The sequence below is a fragment of the Chelonia mydas genome, chromosome 9, assembly GCF_015237465.2.
Source record: "Chelonia mydas isolate rCheMyd1 chromosome 9, rCheMyd1.pri.v2, whole genome shotgun sequence".
Classification (NCBI taxonomy): Eukaryota; Metazoa; Chordata; order Testudines; family Cheloniidae; genus Chelonia; species Chelonia mydas.
The window spans coordinates 32,286,064-32,305,997 of record NC_057855.1 but is presented as its reverse complement, the minus strand read 5'-3'; the positions used below and the strand labels follow the sequence as shown (position 1 = coordinate 32,305,997).

At 41.2% G+C, this 19,934-nt stretch overlaps 1 protein-coding gene across 1 annotated transcript in view; it reads left to right on the top strand.

Moving 5' to 3' along the window:
- The window catches only part of GRK7 (G protein-coupled receptor kinase 7), a 33,182-nt gene extending 20,782 nt beyond the window's left edge, over positions 1-12,400 (top strand). Inside the window, exons 3-4 of the mRNA XM_007054993.4 lie at positions 3,986-4,257; positions 9,840-12,400. Coding sequence (XP_007055055.1) covers positions 3,986-4,257; positions 9,840-10,182 — 615 coding nt within the window. The 3' untranslated portion in view covers positions 10,183-12,400. The remainder of the gene's footprint in view (positions 1-3,985; positions 4,258-9,839) is intronic.
- Positions 12,401-19,934: the final 7,534 nt, after the last annotated feature.

Genomic DNA, 19,934 nt, shown 5'->3' with positions numbered 1-19,934 from the left:
TGCATGGAGTGAAAATTACAGATGCAGACATAAATATACTGACACATGAAGAGAAGGGAGTTACATTACAAGTGGAGAACCAGTGTTGACAGGGCCAATTCGATCAGGGTGGATGTAGTCCACTCCCAATAATAGATGAGGAGGTGTCAATTCCAGGAGAGGCAAAACTGCTTCTGTAATGAGCCGGCCACTCCCAGTCCCTATTCAAGCCCAAATTAATGGTGTTAAATTTGCAAATGAATTTTAGTTCTGCTGTTTCTCTTTGAAGTCTGTTTCTGAAGTTTTTTTGTTCAAGTATAGCTACTTTCAAATCTGTTATAGAATGTCCGGGAAGATTAAAATGTTCTCCTACTGACTTTTGTATTTTACCATTCCTGATGTCCGATTTGTGTCCATTTATTCTTTTACGTAGGGACTGTCCGGTTTGGCCAATGAACATGGCAGAGGGGCATTGCTGGCATATATAACATTAGTAGACGTGCAGGTGAATGAGCCTCTGATGGTGTGGCTGATGTCGTTGGGTCCTCTGATGGTGGGGATAGAGTAGGCCACGAGGTTTGCTACAGGGATTGATTCCTGGGTTAGGGTTTCTGTGGTGTGGTGTGTAGTTGCTGGTGAGTATTTGCTTCAGGTTGGGGGGCTGTCTGTAAGCGAGAACTGGCCTGTCTCCCAAGGTCTGGGAGAGTGAGGGATTGTTTTCCAGGATAGGTTGTAGATCGTTGATAATGTGCTGGAGAGGTTTTAGCTGGGGGTTGTACGTGATGGCCAGTGGTGTTCTGTTATTTTCCTTGTGGGGCCTGTCCTGTAGTAGGTGATTTCTGGGTACCCATCTCGCTCTGTCAGTCTGTTTCCTCACTTCCCCAGGTGGGTATTGTAGTTTTAAGAATGCTTGATAAAGATCTTATAGGTGTTTGTCTCTGTCTGAGGGATTGGAGCAAATTCGGTTGTATCTTAGGGCTTGGCTGTAGACAATGGATTGTGTGATGTGTCCTGGATGGAAGCTGGAGGCATGTAGGTAAGTTTAGCGGTCAGTAGGTTTCCAGTATAGGGTGGTGTTTGGACCCTGTCCTACAGTTCCTTTGAATCTATGGGTAGGACTGGAGCTCCCCTTGCTTTGCCTGAGCTCCAGGAGCATGAGTGTCACATCAGTCAAAGCCACCTCCTATATTGCATAATTAACACAGTTATGCCATTTATGCATATCAAATAGGCTAAAGGCACCTAGCAACCACCCCTTCAAGCAGCCGTGCTGGGGAAGGGAAAAGAGAGGGGTGAAAGAGAGAAGTATTGCTGAATGGAGCTACAGTAACCCACACTGACGATCAAGGAATGACATTCTGACACTGCTGTGTCATGTGTGTCTTGATATTGTTCAGCATGTGATGAGGCTGAATTCCAGTACAGCAATGTCTTAACAGAAACACAATGCCAGGATGTAACACTGTGATTATTGTGTTGCTCTCTGTGACTCCATTTGATGATGAAATGGCTCACCAGCTTTTCAGGGTATCACTCACTAAATCAACTTCACCTCTGGCCTAATCAAACTGAGAATGCTTATTGCCTCCCACTAAAAAACAAGACAAGCAAAAAGTACCTTGGAGGCTGTGCATAGTTCCCACCATACTACCCCTCGTGGGTCTGTAGACATGCAGATAGCATAAATGGTGTCGCTTTCCGATCATGTAGCTGCCCACTGTTCACAGTTCTACTCGCACATTAGGGCACTTGTGTAGAAATCGGCCTCTCTGTACTTCTCCCTGGTCCCTCATCTCTCCTCCAGATGGCATGACTCTGGTTTTTGGTCCACACTTACACAATGCCCCCTTTCTGAATGGAGGAGTAGCCATGAATAAGATTTTAACTCTCCCTGGGGCAGAATCAAATTCCAGTGGGAAAATCCAATACAAATAGTGCAGATTGCCTCGGGTCAGACTGAGAGCTCCATCCACCTCATATAACTCTACAAAGCAGGGTAACTTCTGTGGACTTGGTGAGTCAACAAGAGAGACAGTGCCACTTTGGCTCCATTCTTCCTTCTGTGCTTACTGGCCACATCTGGCTGATAGTTATGCTCTCATCTCCCTCCTGCCTCTCAGCAAAGGGGATGATTTGGCCCCATGTCTCTAAATGAGAATAGTTACTAGCAAGGAAAAGGAAGGGTATTTCATCTACTGCCTACCTTTTATAAACAATGACCTGGCCTAGCTATATTATGGGATGGATATAGATAGATGATATATCTCACATTGGCAGGAGCTGAGGTTTATAGGGGGTTGAAAAACTGACGAAGAGAGGAATGTTGTATCTAAAGCTGAAGGAGTAATAGCCTTCCCACTGCTCATACTGAAACTGCCTGTGCATGTGTTTAATTGTACCACTCACAAATTCCTTCGTGTGTCCCAAATGAGCTATGATTTCAGTTATCCTTTCCTGAGGCACCTCTGTTTTGGCTCAGAGTGACTCCCTCAGCCAACAGTAGAACTCTGGTACTAATAGCAACCGCAATCTTGAACAACTGTCAATTGGATTTTGCACCAAGACCATGTCTATACTAAAAAGAAAAAGAAGAAAGATGCCCATCAGTTCAAAAAGGCATAGAAAAAGCTCAAGTGACTTTTGGCACTTTTACCACTCTGCTAGTTAAACCTTCTAGATAACAGGTATAACTAATACAGGGGTAAAAATGGGTCTGGTTGTGGGAGCCTTATCTATACTAAGGCTTCCACCCATACTAATGATGGTAACACCTTGGCAGTGTAGACAAAGAGTGATTTCCTCCTCTCAAGGAAATCAACTTACCAGAAAGCCAGTAGAACTCATTTGGAATCCTACTTTGCCTGCCCTACAATATGAGTGATACAGATCTGGCAATAGGAGGATTGCAGTTATATCCATAGGGCATGGTCAGTTTGTCCTATATCTAGAAGTGTTCTTAGTTCAGAGTTATGTGCTGCAACTAGCTAATGCTGACTCCTTAATTCTCCCCAACATGAATGCAGAATACAATAGAATATTCAAGCAAGGCTCACTCGCTGGTGCGTTGCTTACAAGGGACCTGGAAGGGGGAACTGGATCTGTTTTCTTTTGTGTTTTGTAACGAATTTTAAAGAAAACCTGAAAGGTATTATTTTGTTGTTGCTTTTTGAATCTTAAAATATCAGGAAAATTGAATGTTTTCTTTCCTGTTTTTGCAAGGAAACTACTTAGATGACTCAGAGATGTGGGTTTAAGAGTGTTCTCTGCTGTTAATTGAAGGGATGAGAATGGCAGAGGTGACGTCTTACTGTTGATAGTGAGGGGGTATGTATTTGAATCCACTCCCTGCAAAAACTATATATATATATATATAAAATCCCTGGCAGAAATCGAAGGGGGGCACGTGACCCTCTCATGCCCTCCTACACGCATTGCCTCTGGGGGGGCGGTGCATCCCTATTAAGGAAAGGATTTCTCCCAAATGGTTAAGTCAAATAAATGTTAATAGTTAATCAGTTTTCACTTTCCTGGTTTCTCCTGATGTGCTATACCTTCTGTTCCTCAGTTCTTCATAATCTTTCAGGAAAACAAGGTAGATAAGACCTGAATTTCTAATATGAAAGAAAAAATAAAGCAGAAAGAAATATTTTTTTAAAAAACAAAACCTCTCAGGCTTTCTTTATACATTATATAAAAAGCAGAAATGGCACAAATCCATATTTTTCCTTTTCAGATCATATTTTAAAAGTTTACATACAGAAAGATATTTAAGCAACAGAAATAATTCAATTATGTGCCAAAGCTGTTATATGGATATTACATAGATGCATATCTATCGAATGTCATCTATAGTTTCTATAAGCATAATTCTATCATGTTTGCTACTGATACCTTCAGATACATTTTGTGGCTTGATGTAATTAACTGTAGGAGACTAAAATGTACTTACTCATATGCATTTCATTATTGCCATTGTCTAGTAAACATATATGTTTGATTGCCATAGGCTGGGACTAATGGTTATATGGCTCCTGAAATCCTGAAGGAAGAGAATTACTCCTACCCTGTGGACTGGTTTGCTATGGGATGTAGTATTTATGAGATGGTTGCGGGTCGAACTCCATTCAAGGATTTCAAAGAAAAGGTCAATAAGGATGACGTGAAAAAAAGAACCTTGGAAGATGAGGTGAAATTTGAGCATGCCAACTTCACGGAGGAAACAAAAGATATTTGCAGGCTGTTCTTGGCTAAGAAATCAGAGCACCGTTTAGGAAGCAGGTATGGTTTATTTCCCATGTTTAAGCCTAGATCAATTATGCAATCATTATTTCATACAAATGGAGGCCAAATCCTAAAGTTTCTGCAAAGACCTCAATCTTCCTTTCCATTTCCATGAATGGAAGTGATCTTGCTCTAGCAGATCTCTCTTGGGAGAGCATGGAAATGGAGGAATGTTGCCTCTGTGGTGTCAATCCCCATTACCTCCCCAGAAATCCGTAGTAGCGCCTCTTTTGGAGCTTTGTAGGGTTTTGAGGAAGGGGAGGAGCCGCCTCCATAATATTCTCTTCCCCCTAGACAGTGAATATTCTAGTATATACCTGCATCTAAGATAATGCTACTTGATTGCAGAATGCTTGGTCTATGTCAGCACAACTCTTGTAGAAACTGTGCTGTCAGGGTTACAGAGCAGCAGCATGAAGGGACAACCCCCAATAAGCCTGCAGGTATCAGGGTTGGAAGACTGAACCATTTGTTTCCTACAACTGGTATCCTAAACCTTCTCACTGACAGGCCAATGTAGTGGAAACCCACAGAGTTTCCTGGTCCTCTTGCCATCATCCCAAGGCTATTTGGAAGGGAGAGTACACTTGGACTTATGTCCTTATTAGGCAAAAATTCCATTTGCGGCCTTAATGGGAGTTTTGCCTTTGAAAGGACTGCTGGATTTGGCCCTGAGTCAGCAATTCTAAAGATTCTTTGAATAATAAGGTAATTGGAAAGCTAAACATTATAGTATTTAACTTTTCAAATACCTTTGTAGTGATACATGGTGAAAGATTCAATAGCAGTACTGTCTAGACAGAATAAATACAAGACAATCTATAGGACGTGTAAGTACACTGTAATAAGATATAAAGGAAATTGGTGGTAGCTAAATTTAGAACGCATAGTAACTTTCATCAAACATGATTGTAAATTTATCTACCAATTCAAGTCGTTAAGTTTTCCAATATAACGTGATTGAGAACCTACCAAAAAGTAGATGAACAGACTCATTTAAGACAGTCATTTCACATTTTATGTATATACTACACAATAATACAGAGAAATCTTCCGCTGAAATTACTGGGAGTCTTTTCTGTGTAAAGATTGCACATTTTTCCTTAAAACTTTTATTATAGCACTGTGTGTTGTGAAGGGTATGGTAAGTAACAGTTTATGAAGCTAGAAAATATGGTCTCTATCACTTGTTTAGCAATAAAATATAGTATTCAGTAACCAGTACAGTAAAATTTGTGAAACATATGGTAATTAGAATAAATTAGTGGTTTCTATTTTGTAAAACTTGTTATTTGCCAATAGCCCAGATTGCTCTCTATGCAGTATTCAGTGTTAATCTGAATGCCACATTGTGACACTGATAATGCTTGCAGTGAATATAAAACTCCTGTTTGCTATGGAGGGGCTTAATGTGAAGATGTATAATTAATATTCTTTATTAATAATTAATTATTTAATTAATATTATTAATAATAATATTAATGTCATACTGCGTTTACAAAGAACCTAAAGATATTTGAAAACACATTGAAGAATGGCATAGAAGATCATATAACAGTATTTTATATCTAATGTACAAGTGAAGACTTGTATTTGATTTTTTCAAGGATTTAGCAGGGAAGTGTGTATCATTTTATCACATGAATCTTCTCTCCAGCAGGGCAAGTGTAATAGCTACACAGCTTTTTGACAGAAAAATGTCCAAAATACACATCTTTGCATACCAATATGATATGGTCATGGTTTGATCAGCCACATACTGTATTTCTGTGGGGATTTCAAATGTGAACAGAGGCTGTGATTCCCCGTTTTTTGTCGTTATAAGGAAGCTGACAATTCTAACACTGAATGAAAACTGTAGATACTATTCAGCAACAAATTATCTTACAACACAGCTGACAGAAATTGCCTGGTTTATCACAATAATAGTAATACTCTTCACTTAGAGCATTCCATCTGAAATCTCAGTGTGCTTTTCATACATTTAGACTCACAACACCCCTGTGAAGTAAGCTTTATCACCCTCACTTAAAAGTTGGGGAAACTGAGCCTTTGAGAGTCTGAGTGAGTTGTTCAAGGTCATACAGCAAGTCTGTGGAAGAGCTAGGAATAGATTGCTCTTCTAATGGAACCACAATCCTACTCATGTACTTTCACCACAAAACCATCTCTCTGCCTACTTAATGTTACATTAACCCTTAGTGGTGCGTGGGAGAAGCACCTCAAGACAGTTATTTGTGCTGAGGTTTTTCATTCTGCCACTTTGATTTTTCAAAATATGCTGCCTCTACTTTCTTTGCTGTTTGGTGCCACTTCACATTTTTGGGGGACTGGGAAAAGGATCCCACTTCTCCCCACCAAAATTTCTACCAGCCCAACAAGTAGAACTACAGATGGAGCAATTTACCCTGTGTTTTATGACACTTGGGGGAGAGGAAAGGGGACTAGTTATAATCTGTAGTGGTACCTTGAAGTATTGAGGGAGGGACACAATGGAATCCATTAAGATAATGTCCCATTTTTTCTTACCCTCCCTTCAATACACAGTTTAATGAGAAATGGGCAAGGAGAAGTCCAGCCTTTCTGTACATGATGTTAAAAAAAAATCCCTGTCTCTGCCTATTACACTGGAGATATTGTTCAAGAACAGCTCATCCTTATGTAAAGATTAGCCTTGTAATTCTGCTAAGGTCAATCAGACCTTGGGTTATCTACATAAGTGCCTGTTGCATAAGTTAAAGCTGCTCAAGGGCAGCTTTAATTTGCATACCTGACCTTTTGAAAATGTTCTAAATTTTGTACCCAAGACTCAGAGTTTTTGGCTTATTCTGGAGAGATAAGCACCTTTCTCTCCACTCTCTGACTCCACTCTCTCTCGTTTGGAACTTGCTCACCCCTCTCCCATGCTGTCCCATGGAACAGTGAAATAGTTCATTGAGGAATGTTAACTTGAGAGAAGTTAGACAGGCTCATTCACTTTTTCTGTCACCGTTTTGTAAACATCAGATTCACACAGGAAGGGGTCATGGCTAGATAGAAGAAGCACCATATTAGTAGGTGCTTTTAGATGGCATTCCTGTAGCTTCTTATTTTTAAAAAAATAAAAATTTATTCCTGATGGTATCAAAAGAAAATATATTACATCAAGAGGGGGAAACATTGCAGTAATCCATTGTGGAGCCTATACCAAGTTCTGTTGCTTTTAATAGCATGTTATAGAAAAGCAAAATAAAATAAAGTCTGCATGAATATGCTGAGTATGAAATCACCCAGTAACTCTATAGGGTGACTGACAGAGGTGCTAGAGTCACAAATCTGTGAGTTCTCATTATCTGATCTGCAGCTCTAATGCACTTCAGGCTAATAAAGACGGTCAGCAATTGACTTCAGGCTCCACAGCTGTACCGGTGTTTATGTGTCACTAACTGAGCTAGCTAGGTTTTGCAAGACCATATGTAAAAATAACATAAGCTCTGTTGATCTAATCTGTGTTTTCCTACTGTGCTCATCGCTGTAGTATACATCTCCCTTGCCACTTCTTGATGGGTAACACCATCTCTGTGTACCTTTGAAGCCCATCTGGCTGCCTCTGATGCTTCTCAGGCTATGGCTATGCTCCCTTGATCACATTTTTTTACAAGACTGTGGCCTCTGGAGACATGCTTACATGAATTAGGCTGCCAGGAAGTGAAGCTAAAGTGCAGTTTTCTGAGCAGGAGTGGGCAGTTAGGGAATGGGAAGCAGTGCAAAGGGAATTAAGGATGCTGTTCAAGCTGAATGGTCTGTTATTGTGCATGGTGCAGGCCCTTGGCAGAGCAGAACTTTCTGTGGTTACATCTGCATCTGGTCACTAAGTAATGGTGCTTTTACACATTAATGAAGATGATTGGCTTTAACAGAAATTTGCATTATCTCTTTCTTTTAACCTTGTTGTAGGGAATCATATCCATAGAACATCCTGTTCTTCAGTATTATCCCATAGTGCACTGTGAATGTGTGAAAGCGTGGTCTTTATTTAGTATATGACTTTGTAAAAAAGTGTGATCAGAAAACTTCAACCCATTAACAACATTGCTATTTACTGAGGCCAAGGAATAGAGACAAATCTGTTTTCCTGGTATTGTCACGATAGCTTGGTTCTTCATACTCCTTTAACTCATGTAGGGCCCAGTCCAAGCTGTATCATCCATATATACAGGAAAAGAAGAACTCAATTTTTCTCTCTGTTCATAGCTTCTTCAAAACTCAGGGCAGGTCTATACATTAAACCCTGCACTGCTGCAGCTGCACTGCTGTAGCACTTCAATGAAGATGCTACCTATGCCAACTGGAGGGCTTCTGAGGTGACTATAGTTAATCCACCTCCCCTAGAAGCCATAGCTATGTCAATGGGAAAACTTATCACTGTCTACAGCAGAGGTTAGGTCAATTTAACTGTCACTAATGGGTGTGGATTTTTCACACCCCTGAGCGACATAGTTATACCAACCTAATTTCGTAATATAGACCTGGCCTCAAAAGGTTATCTTTGCACATTCTTGACAGCTAAAGTTGCAAAAGTGGCACATTCTAGGACAGGGCCTACATCAAGGATCATAGTATGTTTTGATTGTACCCTTGAGACTCAGATTATTCCTGTCCTGGGGGTCATCTTGGGATCTGAATGTGGGCCCACATTGCAATAGTTCATGTGTTCCTGATTCTCCTTCAAGAAAAGAGAACCTTAATTCAGCCCATTGCATGGACTGCAGTTATTCTTTCCAAGATACACTTATTTTGAAAAAGTCTAAAAAATGTTTGATTCATTTTATTTTTAATTCTTGTGTGAGTTTTATTAATGTTTATATTCATAGTAGTAAGGGGCTAGGATAGCTTTAGCTATAGAGAGGTCATTGGGTATGAAGGTGCTAGGAAATGTGCTTGCATTCCTTTGCTAGCATACCAATCTCTGGATCTGATCCTGCAAACTCTTGCTCATTTGAGTAGACCCATTGAGCTAAGTGGGGCTACTTATGTGAATAAGAAATACTCATGAGAATAATGGCTTTTGTATTGGGCTTTGTGTGATTTTTTTGTGTGCGCGCGCTGTGGACCAATACACATTTCAGATGAGACCACAAATATCAGTTTTATTTGTCACCAGTTTCACAGTTTGACAGCTGAGTGCATTACCCACTGAACCATCTACCACAGTTTCCTGGAATTCTTATTCTACCTAAACTAAAGCAAATTATCTGGGCTTTTGTTGTTAACAATAGTCCTAATATTTCCCCCTCCTTAGCTTTAGTTCCACTGAAAACCTGACTTTCCTAGCTGAAAAGTACAAAATATCTTGATCCCATTATGCACCTAACAACCCTTGGCTTTTGAAAGACTATACAAAGGGATGGTTTAATGAAACCCATTTAAAATTAAAATAGACCCAAGTTGTGCAATTGAACTTTCCCAAAATCTGGGAGTGTCCACGTGTGGAACTATAATTCGGCTTTGGGGCTCTCTCTGTTGTATATATATAGTTCACCTTCATTAGCTAGCTAGGACATCACAATTTTGACTGACAATCTCTTGCTTTATTGCAGGAGCAGTGACGATGATCCAAGAAAACATGCTTTCTTCAAAACAATTAACTTCCATAGGCTGGAGGCAGGCCTCATAGACCCCCCTTTTGTGCCAGATCCATCAGTTGTCTATGCCAAAGATGTTGCAGACATTGCTGACTTCTCTGAAATCAGGGGGATTGAGTTTGATGACAAAGATAAGCAATTCTTCAAGAAATTTGCGACAGGTGCTGTCCCTATACCGTGGCAGGAAGAAATTATCGAAACAGGACTGTTCGAAGAACTGAATGATCCTAACAGAGTAGCTACTGGGGGATGTGCAAACAGAGGTGAAGCCAAGTCAGGAGTTTGTTTGTTGTTATAAATATCACATCATTAACAAAAAGGGTGAAAATGCACCACAGAACTTTCCAGATTCTAACAGTGTTTCAAAAACTCAGCTAAGCTGTTTAACAAGAACCGATCAACCTAAAATATGACATCAACAGGACGAGCATAAGCTGAGTGGATATTCTACTACTTTGTTCTAGCAACAGAGATAATCTGTTTATTGTGTTGGAAGCTATCAAGATGAAGAATCAAGTTTATTTTAGTGTAACCCCTCTGCCTGTCAGAGTTGGCAGCAACAAGGGCCGGGTTCAGTATCTAGGGGTTCCATTCCAATAACACAATGCAAAACCGGCTCGAGCCCCCACCCAGTGACCTGGGACAATTATATACCACCCCCGCTGGGCGCCTCTAAGAGGCAATACTTCCCCTCTCGCAAGCACAGAGTCTGAGTGTAGCAAAAGCCTTTTAATAACAGAGAGAAACAATGTGGCATTATGTTGAGGAAACACCACCAACAGGATTCATAACACAACCCATGAGCAAAAACCCACCCCAAGCAAATTGGGCCTTTGGTTCTTGAGTCCAGCAACCCAAAAGTCACCCAAAGTCCCAAAAGTCCAACAACCCCAAAGTCTCTGTTCCTGGTCAGTGCAGCCCCAGAGTTCAAAAGTTTATCTGCAGAGTTTTACCTCTCAACCTGGGTGGAAATGGGGGGGTTAAGGGGCACCTTACATGGTCCAAAGCCAATTGCCCAACCTCTCCATGGGGCTCAGCTCTGCTCTGCTCCGCTCCACCAGCCATCCCACGAGTTACTCTGCTCTGGCAGCCGCTCCGCTCCACCAACCATCCCATGAGCTGCTCCAGCCGTCTTGCAAACTGCTCCGCTCCACTCCACCAGCCGTCCCGCGAACTGCTCCGCAATATAGCTTCAGCCCCCCCCCCACACTTAACACAACGCTCAGTGATTTCAGCTCTTAGTAATTCTACCTCTTTAGTGATTTCAGCTTGTAGTAAGGGAGCCTCAGTGCTGGTACACCATTGGCCCAAAATGATTTCAGCTTAGCAGCTTGTAACTAAACTCCTGTTGGAATCAAAACTAGCTCTGATATTCCACAGGAGGGAGAGGGAGAGCAATTGGCATGTTGGACCCTCACCGGGGGGGGGGGCATACTACCAGGTATTAATACCTACCCCCAGCTTTCTCCCCTCACTAGGTTTTGGAACCCATGACCCTTGCCTAGCGAGTGCTGCTTAGTTTATTGTGAGTCCCTCCGTCATAACAAAAGGCCAAGTACTGTTCCACTGTCCTCGATTCACATAATCAGGATAATAACAGTTTATTCCTGCCCCAATAACAGAGAAACTAGGACTCCTACAGCAGCCAAATTGACCATCTAGGCAGGGTGGGTGTGCCTATGCAAATGAGATCAGCCCCTGAAGTTCTTTTACACAACCCACCACTACTCGCCACCAGATGTCAGGGTAGAGTTCATCCTGACTCTGCTTACATCAGGAAACATAGAAGGATAGCACTCCATCACTCTGTGTATGTGAACTATGAAAGCAATAACAGGGTGAGGAGGCACTTGTTCTGAAAATGAATGAGTCTGCCATTATAATACACTCATTTCCTTTCTTGATCTCTCCCCCCCCCCTTTTCTTAATTCAAATGTTTCTGGTTGTTCTAAAGTTTTCAATAAAGGCTTTTAAATGATGAAGTAATACTCTCAGTAATTAGACAATGAATTTGGACTTCATGCATCACAGCAAATTTAAGAGTCTTTTGGCTATCTAGATTTCTCAGTTCACCTTAGTCACTGAATGATTCAGTAGTAATATGTCCAAGTTCTCATTCATATAAAAAGTTCAGCAGGAATAAGGGCGGAAAGAATAGGTCAAATTCTCTTCTATCTTAACTTAATCAGACTGAGAGTGAACTAGTGAATTTGAGAAAAGAAATTGACTTAATATTGTGTAAGCTTATGCTTTTGAGTAGTTATATTACAGCTTATATGAAGAAATTGATGTTTGATTGTGAATGTACCGTACATTCATTTTTTTTTGTTACCAAGTTCAACTTTCTAGCAGGTTTCCTGATATACATGTCTATATTTGGTTTAAACTGTAGTTTAAATTAAACTACAAATAGATCACACCAGTTTGTAACTGGCCTTTAAAAAGAGAAGTTTCTAAATATAATACCAATGTTAATTCAATCAGCCACAAAAATAAAATACATTGCACTATTTTTATAAGTGATATGGAAAAATGATGTATGTAAGTTGATATAGTCTAAATGTACAGTTTAACCAGTTCTTGAACAAAACTTTATATATTTCTGTTTATTTCTAGTTTTGAACACCCTGAAATTAATTCATTTGAGACTCAATTCTGCAAAAACTCTATACCAGATTTAATGTTTACTACCAAGAGAAGTCCTAATGACTATTCATACGTTAGTAAGTACTATACTATGTAGTAACTACTAGCAGAATTAGGCCCTTTAGTCCACCCAACTTCTGCTGATTTCAATGGAAACTGATGGTATTCAGCTCCTTAGAGCACTGGGGCCATTAGCACCCAGTCCTGCATTCCTTACACAGGCAAATCTTCTACTGAACTCAAAGGTTTGCCTCTGTAGAAACTACAGGGATTAGACCTCTACATCTGATACACAAAGGAATTGGCAAAGATACACTGCATCTATAACCACCTATAATGTACACTATTTGGGTTTCAATAACATTAATAAACTATTAACAGAATAGCTTTGCTCATGCCAAATAATATAGCTGTCAAACCGTAAGTTTCAGATATTAAAAAAAAATGATCTAACATCACAGGTAAACAAATAAATTTGCTAATATGGTTCCTAACTTTTGTACAGAGATGATTAAATATAAAAGGAGTGGTTTCTTTTTCTTCTTTTAAAAATACTTCTCCAATTCTTTTCTTTCTTATTCTGCAAGTTAATATGAAAGATGTTATACAATATCTGTTGGATAATTCTGTTCATGAATGCTATTAGGGCATCTCTTAAAGAGAATCAAAACAAAACAATAAACAACTACCACCTCACTGTAGGGGTGAAGGAGTACGCTGGCCATCCTATCAAATTATTGTAACTTTGCTATCGGCCAAATTTGGACTTGGGCTGCTCATATGGCAGCAAGGATGGTCTTAAAAGGGTATTGAAAAATGGATAGACTTGGAGATGAAGGATGAACTTGTGGTTCTAAAACAGGATGAGGAGAGAAGGGATTCCTGGCTCTGTCCCTGACTTCCAGTGTTTTTATTTCTCTCTGCCTCAGTTTCCACCTCTGTAAAATACCCTACTTTACAGGAGTGTTGTGAGGCTAAAATCATAATCTTTGTAAAGCACTTTGAGATCCTCAGATGGAAGTTGCTAAAGAATTGCAAAGCATTATTGTATGTGCACACCAAAACCCTATGTAGTTAGGAGGGGAAATGAGTGGCAGAAACTTGTGGACAGATCCACAGAAATTGCCTTTCAGAGGTCCTCTGTAGCTAGAGCCACTGAGAGGCATTGCAGAGTAGGTTGTAAGTGCTCTGGCACATGCACAGTCTGACTCAGCTTCATAACCCCATTCCATGCAGATTACTCCTGGTGTAGATTAATCCTGCTCCTGGCAGGGTAATACACAGCAAGGACTGAGAATGGGGGTGGAAAGCAGCCAGAATATGGGCTCACATAATGCTACTTTTGTAGTATAAACATGTTCCCATTAGGAGGGAACTGATGTATGCATAGAACCAGAATTTAACCCCTAAGGTAAAAGCACATTTCACCTAAGATTACTTTGCAAAACACAGCCCTTCAACACCTGGCATAGCAAAATCTATTGCAATACCTAAATGGTAGAGTTTAGGACAAAGTTTCTCTCATCACAGGCCCACAATATTATATGATTGTGGTTCTAAAAAGATCTATTATGCCAGTAAATCCCTAAAGGCTGTGCATTAGTGGGCCATCAGTGCATGCCTTAAATGGGCTTTGTAAGCCACTCAAAGGAATGCATCAATAATCTACTGATGCACATCCTGGCATGGCATTTTGCTGAGAGCACAGAAGAGTAGTTTTACAATTCAATTTCTAAAATCTGTTAGTGCAGGGATTTGGACAGCAGGTGTTTCCATGATGAAGAGAAGAGAAAGAAAAGAAACAGAAAAAAAGCTTGAAAATGCATTTTGTTTATTATTTTCAATATACACTTTGTAAAATGTATTTATTTAAATGATTTAGTGAAATATTTGGGTCCCTTCTCCTGCCCTTGCCATTAACCTTGATGTACTTTCAACAACAGTTTGGTGGTGGCTTAAAGGCCATTTTTAACGTCTTGCTTTGTATTATAAAAAGCAAGGCCCCAATACTGCAAAGACTTATGCATGTGATAACCAGTACATGTTGAAGCCAATGACACTACTCACATAGATAAAGTTAATCACCAGCCTAATCAGGGCATAATTTAGGAATCACATTGACCAGTTCCCCAGTTCAGTTTTTGTAATAGAAAGTAGGATTTGAAGTACTCAGAGAAGAATGACCTGCTGTCCAAGTGATATATAAGCTAGTGGGGCAAAGGAAAAGTGTATAATTTGAAACTACCTCTCCTTCCCCTTTTGTCCCTGACAGCTCAGTGACCTCTCTTCCCTGCCTCTTTTGCAGGCCACTATAAACTATATTAAAGTAGTACTTGTGGCACCTTAGAGTCTAACTAATTTATTTGAGCATAAGCTTTTGTGAGCTACAGCTCACTTCATCGGATGCATCCGATGAAGTGAGCTGTAGCTCACGAAAGCTTAAGCGCAAATAAATTTGTTAGTCTCTAAGGTGCCACAAGTCCTCCTTTTCTTTTTGTATATTAAAGTGTTAATCTCATTTAAAAGACTGAATTAAGAGCCCAAATGCAATAAACACTACCTGTGAAGGGCTACTAACTGTCTTGGGCACGCCACAGTGATTTCTCTTCCAGGATTCTTCCATGTGTTTCCCCAGAAGAGAAATAATGCTCCCTTTCGCAGCCTGACTGCTACTCTCAGAGGTGCTAGACAGTGGCAGGGCAGCTTTAACTGCACCAAGCTGAATTGGGAGCTGGTGAGAGCTCCCAAACCAATCTTTTAAGTAAGATTATCTTCTAAATTTACATTTAAGAAAGGCAGCTACAATTGTGGGGAGAGGAAAGGGAGAGGCTGCTTTTATACCTGATGCCTATAATGAAGTCAATATTTATAGGGATTATTTATTTGTGGTGATGAAGTCTCAGCTGTGCACCATAAGGAATGTTGCATTAGTACAAAGGCCCAACTGACCAATCAGAATCTGGCTTCAGGGAAGCAGTTCAACTTGCTATTCTATATGCCTATGGAATTTCCTTACTCCATATCAAGAACATATTTTTGTCAGAATAGTCAGTTTTGTACAAAATCAAAAGTTCCCTAGTGAATCTAACTCTTCTCAGGATCATCTTCCCCCACCTTCACAAACAAATTTCAGCACAGGAGCAAGAAACAGTAAGTAAAATGGGAGTGGGATGAGATTTTCCTTGGATGTCTAATTATGGCTGAAGGAGGGTGTTGTGCAGTACAGCTATAATAAATTATTTCTCATCTGAATACTACTATTTTAAGAATACAAAATTTTTAATAGTGATCTTCAAAATAATGTACTTTTACTGTTTAAATATCCAAATAGATCTGATTTTTCATATCCAGAGGTAAAAGTGAGGTGAATAACTGAACTCTTGTCATTCATTTTAAAGATTACCACTGATCCTCTGAAGCTAGGAAAGTCTATTGTATCTTTATCTGCTATCATAACAATTTAACAGCAAAATGTTTCAATGGCTGGAGTCCACTGATACAATAAACGGTTGTAAAAACTAATTTGTGATTGTGCACAGTAGTCGTTTGTTAATGTACACATAGTAAATTTAAGATTTAAGATATCTAAAGACTTTTTTTTCTAAAAAAGTTACAAAAATCACTCCCCTCCCCCTCATGTTGAAAAAAGCTTCATTGGTAGATGGGCAACTTGTATCCCACATTTTTAAGACAAAACTAGTGCTGCTTCACCAAATTTGGAAATTTTAGATATGGGGAAATTTCTGCCCCATTTTTGTACTAGAAAAGTTAACTGGCTCATAACTGAAATATTATGGCTAAAGACCACCTATGATCACTTCAATTGATAGGCATCATTTGAAATGCTGCACTCTGATGGTTTTAAGGTGCTCACTTCATAGGCATGTTAAAAATTAAAAAGACATTAGGTGAATGTAACTTCTTTTAAACATGACTTTGGTTATTAATTGTTTTACATTATTGAAAAGAACTTTAAAAATCTAGATCTAATCATCTCTCATTTAAAAAAAATAAAATGAGAAGTTGAAAGGTGCTCAGGAAAATTTGGCTTGTTTTTCAACTGCCTTGCGCTGTGTTTAATTATTTAAAGCTGTGCAAAATGAGTGTGAAAATATTAGCATTTTCTCAGTAGCATTTTACATTTTGTGTAGTTTGTACACCTGTACAAAATGTATGGCTGTGCAAAATCAGGTCTTCCATTTGGTGAATAAGTCATCAGCCCAGATTAAAAATTTTGGGTCCCTGTGCACTATGGAAATTGGGGGTGGGGGTTTGTTCCCTCTCCCTTCCTTAAACTAGGCAGTGATTATTTCATCTCTTCCCTATTGCATGACAGTGAGGATAATCTAGTCCATCATTTATTTTGCCACATTTAGGAAGCTGTTGCCCTGTGTTCTCTCAAAACTTTGCAACTACCAGTCTCTGTTACTGTGTTTCACATACAACAGCATGGTCCTACAGTCTTTGGTCAAAACAGTTTAGATAAATGAAGGTTTTCATTATTATTTTAAAAACAATTCTATTCCTGTTAATTTTAACAGACATTTTTCCTTATCAAACCTATATTTTGGCCTATATGGCCTAATCAAGTCACTAATACAGCAGTTGCACTTTACAGAGTGAAAAGATGTCACAATGCTGAGTCACGTATTTTATTACATTCACATCCTGTAGCATGAGAATTCCTTATGATGGAATGTTGTTACAATGAATGCCAAAGGGATGATTCTGGCTTTTTCACTTGTCATAACTTGTAGGCCAGCTTACAATAGTAGCGTAACAGTTTTAAAAAACAGCTGTTGAAAGGAGCTGTTCAGTTATACTGTATTTGCTTTGCAAGACTGCATGCAAACTTGACATAAGATATGCTAGACATGTCACCTGACTGAGTCACTAAGGTGAAAGATTCATCATATGTAACAGTAGATTTACTTTATGCCTTCCTTCCTGCCCGCTTTCCCACCAGCAGACATGCTCACATGAGAGCATAAACTATGCTTCTGGTAAGCCTAGATATTTTAAAGACAACAGAAAAGCCCTTTAAACCAGAATTAAACTGCTTTAACTACAGTAATAATCTTAATTCTTTATTTCATGTTATACTATGAAGACATAACATTTACTTAACTATATGGGGTAAATTGTTCCAGTATGCTGGATTCTTCAGTCGGGGGCAGTGCAGAGGCCATCACTGCAAAGATTACTTTTGAAGACTTTGGGCCTGATTCTGATTTCACAATTATGCTAATTAGGAGTAACTCAGTGAAATCACTGGAACTACACCAGTGCAAAACGGATGCAGTTGAGGCAAAAGAAGTGAAGGGTGGGTATTTTTAAAGAATAGGATGATAGAAGGAGTGGAAGGGGAAAGGAGAGAAGAGGATGGAAATGATGGAGACAAAAAGCAGGCGAACAAATGTAGCTATCATGGTGAGCTCAGACCATTAAAAGAAATTGGCAGGAGTGTTAGTCATTAATGGTAATGGAGACATTTCTTGATGCAAAGCGGGGGGAGAGAGAGAGAGAGCAAAGCAGAACAAATGAGAAAGTAGCACAAACAATATCAGATGGTGCAATCACTAAGGAACTCCTGATCGTGCACTTTCCTGGTGTGGAGCTGACTGAGGACTGGAACTTCTTGGGGGCTGTCTATAGCCCACAATAAGAAGTACTGTGCTGACTCCTAACAATGGGGAGGGACTGTGCTGGCCAGTGAGGGTTGAAGATAGCGAGCAGCCGATGCTATCTCTCTCCTCCTGTTCCCCTTTCCTAACTGGAAGCTGGCAGAAGACTAGAGATTCCTCAGGGCTGTCTAATGCCCACTGCAGGAAATGCTGAGTTAGGCTGTCTACACTACCGCCTACATCGTTGGCAAAACTTGTGTCACCCAAGGGGGTGAGTATTCCACCCCCCTGAGTGACATAAGTTACACCAACATAAGCGCTAGTGTGCAGTGCCGGGTTTACAATGGCACCAGTGGCTCCATGGAGCTGGGCCCATGCTCAGAAGGGGCCTGGGCCTGCTCTGCTTGTACTGTGCCCTGAGACCCCTCCAACCCCCGCCCCTCCCCCCGCCCCACCACCACTTGCTCTTCTTGGCCTGCACACCAGCCGGCCAAGGACTCCTCTCCACCCATCGTCCCACCCGCCGGCTTCTTGCCAGCAAGTTAAAGAAGTATGGATTGGATGAATGGACTATAAGGTGGATAGAAAGCTGGCTAGATCGTCGGGCTCAACAGGTAGTGATCAACAGCTCGATGTCTGGTTGGCAGCTGGTATCAAGCGGCGTGCTCCAAGGGTCAGTCCTGGGCAGTGTTCCCACTAATTTTTTCCACCTATGTGTGGAATTAATTTTATGTGCACTAATATGGAGCTGATACGTGAGAGTTGGGATGCAGGGGTGTGAGGGCTCCGGCTGGGAGGGCAGGCTCTGGGGTAGGGCTGGGGATGAGGGTGTTTGGGGTATAGGAGGGGGCTCCGGGGCTACGGCAAGGAGAGAGGACTCCCCCCAGTTCTCTCTTCCCACAGCAACACCTGGGCTGTGAGGGAGAGGTGCCTCTCCCCTCTGCAGCAGCTCCAGGGTTGGGCCGCAGCTAGAGCTGGGCTGAGCCATACTGCTTCAGTATGGGTCCATGCCGGGCCAGGTCACTCTGGCCGCACCTGGGTTGGTGCCACCCCGGCCGCCCCTGGGGCTGGGCTGGGCCCGGCCACTCTGTCCGTGCTTGGGTCTGGGCCGGGCCGGGCCACTGCTGGGTCTGTGCAACCCTGAGCCACGCCTGGGTCCTGGTCCAGGCTGGTCCGGGCCGGTCCTGGGTCCAGGCCACAGCTGGGACTGGGCTGGGCCACCCTGGCAGGGCCAGGCGCCCAGGCCTGGCTAGGTTGGGGCTGAGGGACGGGTGCCCCTCCCCCGGCTGGTCTCTGGCCACAGCAGGTCCTTGGGCGGATTCCCTGAGCACCTGCACGGAGCTAAATAGGCTGCTGCATGGCCACGCAGCTTACAGGGAACTTAAGACCTGTGGTCAGTTTTGTTCAACATCTCCATTAATGATCTGGATGATGGGATGGATTGTACCCTCAGCAAGTTTGCGAACACTAAGCTGGGGGAAGAGGTAGATATGCTGGAGGCTAGGGATAGGATCCAGAGTGACCTGACATATTGGAGGATTGGGCCAAAAGAAATCTGATGAGGCTCAACAAGGACAAGTGCAGAGTCCTGCACTTAGGATGTAAGAATCCTGTGTACTGCTACAGCCTGGGAACCGACTGGCTAAGCAGCAGTTCTGCAGAAAAGGACCTGGAGATTACAGTGGATGAGAAGCTGGATATGAGTCAACAGTGTGCCCTTGTTGTCAAGAAGACTAATGGCATATTGGGCTGCATTAGAGGAGCATTGCCAGCAGATCAA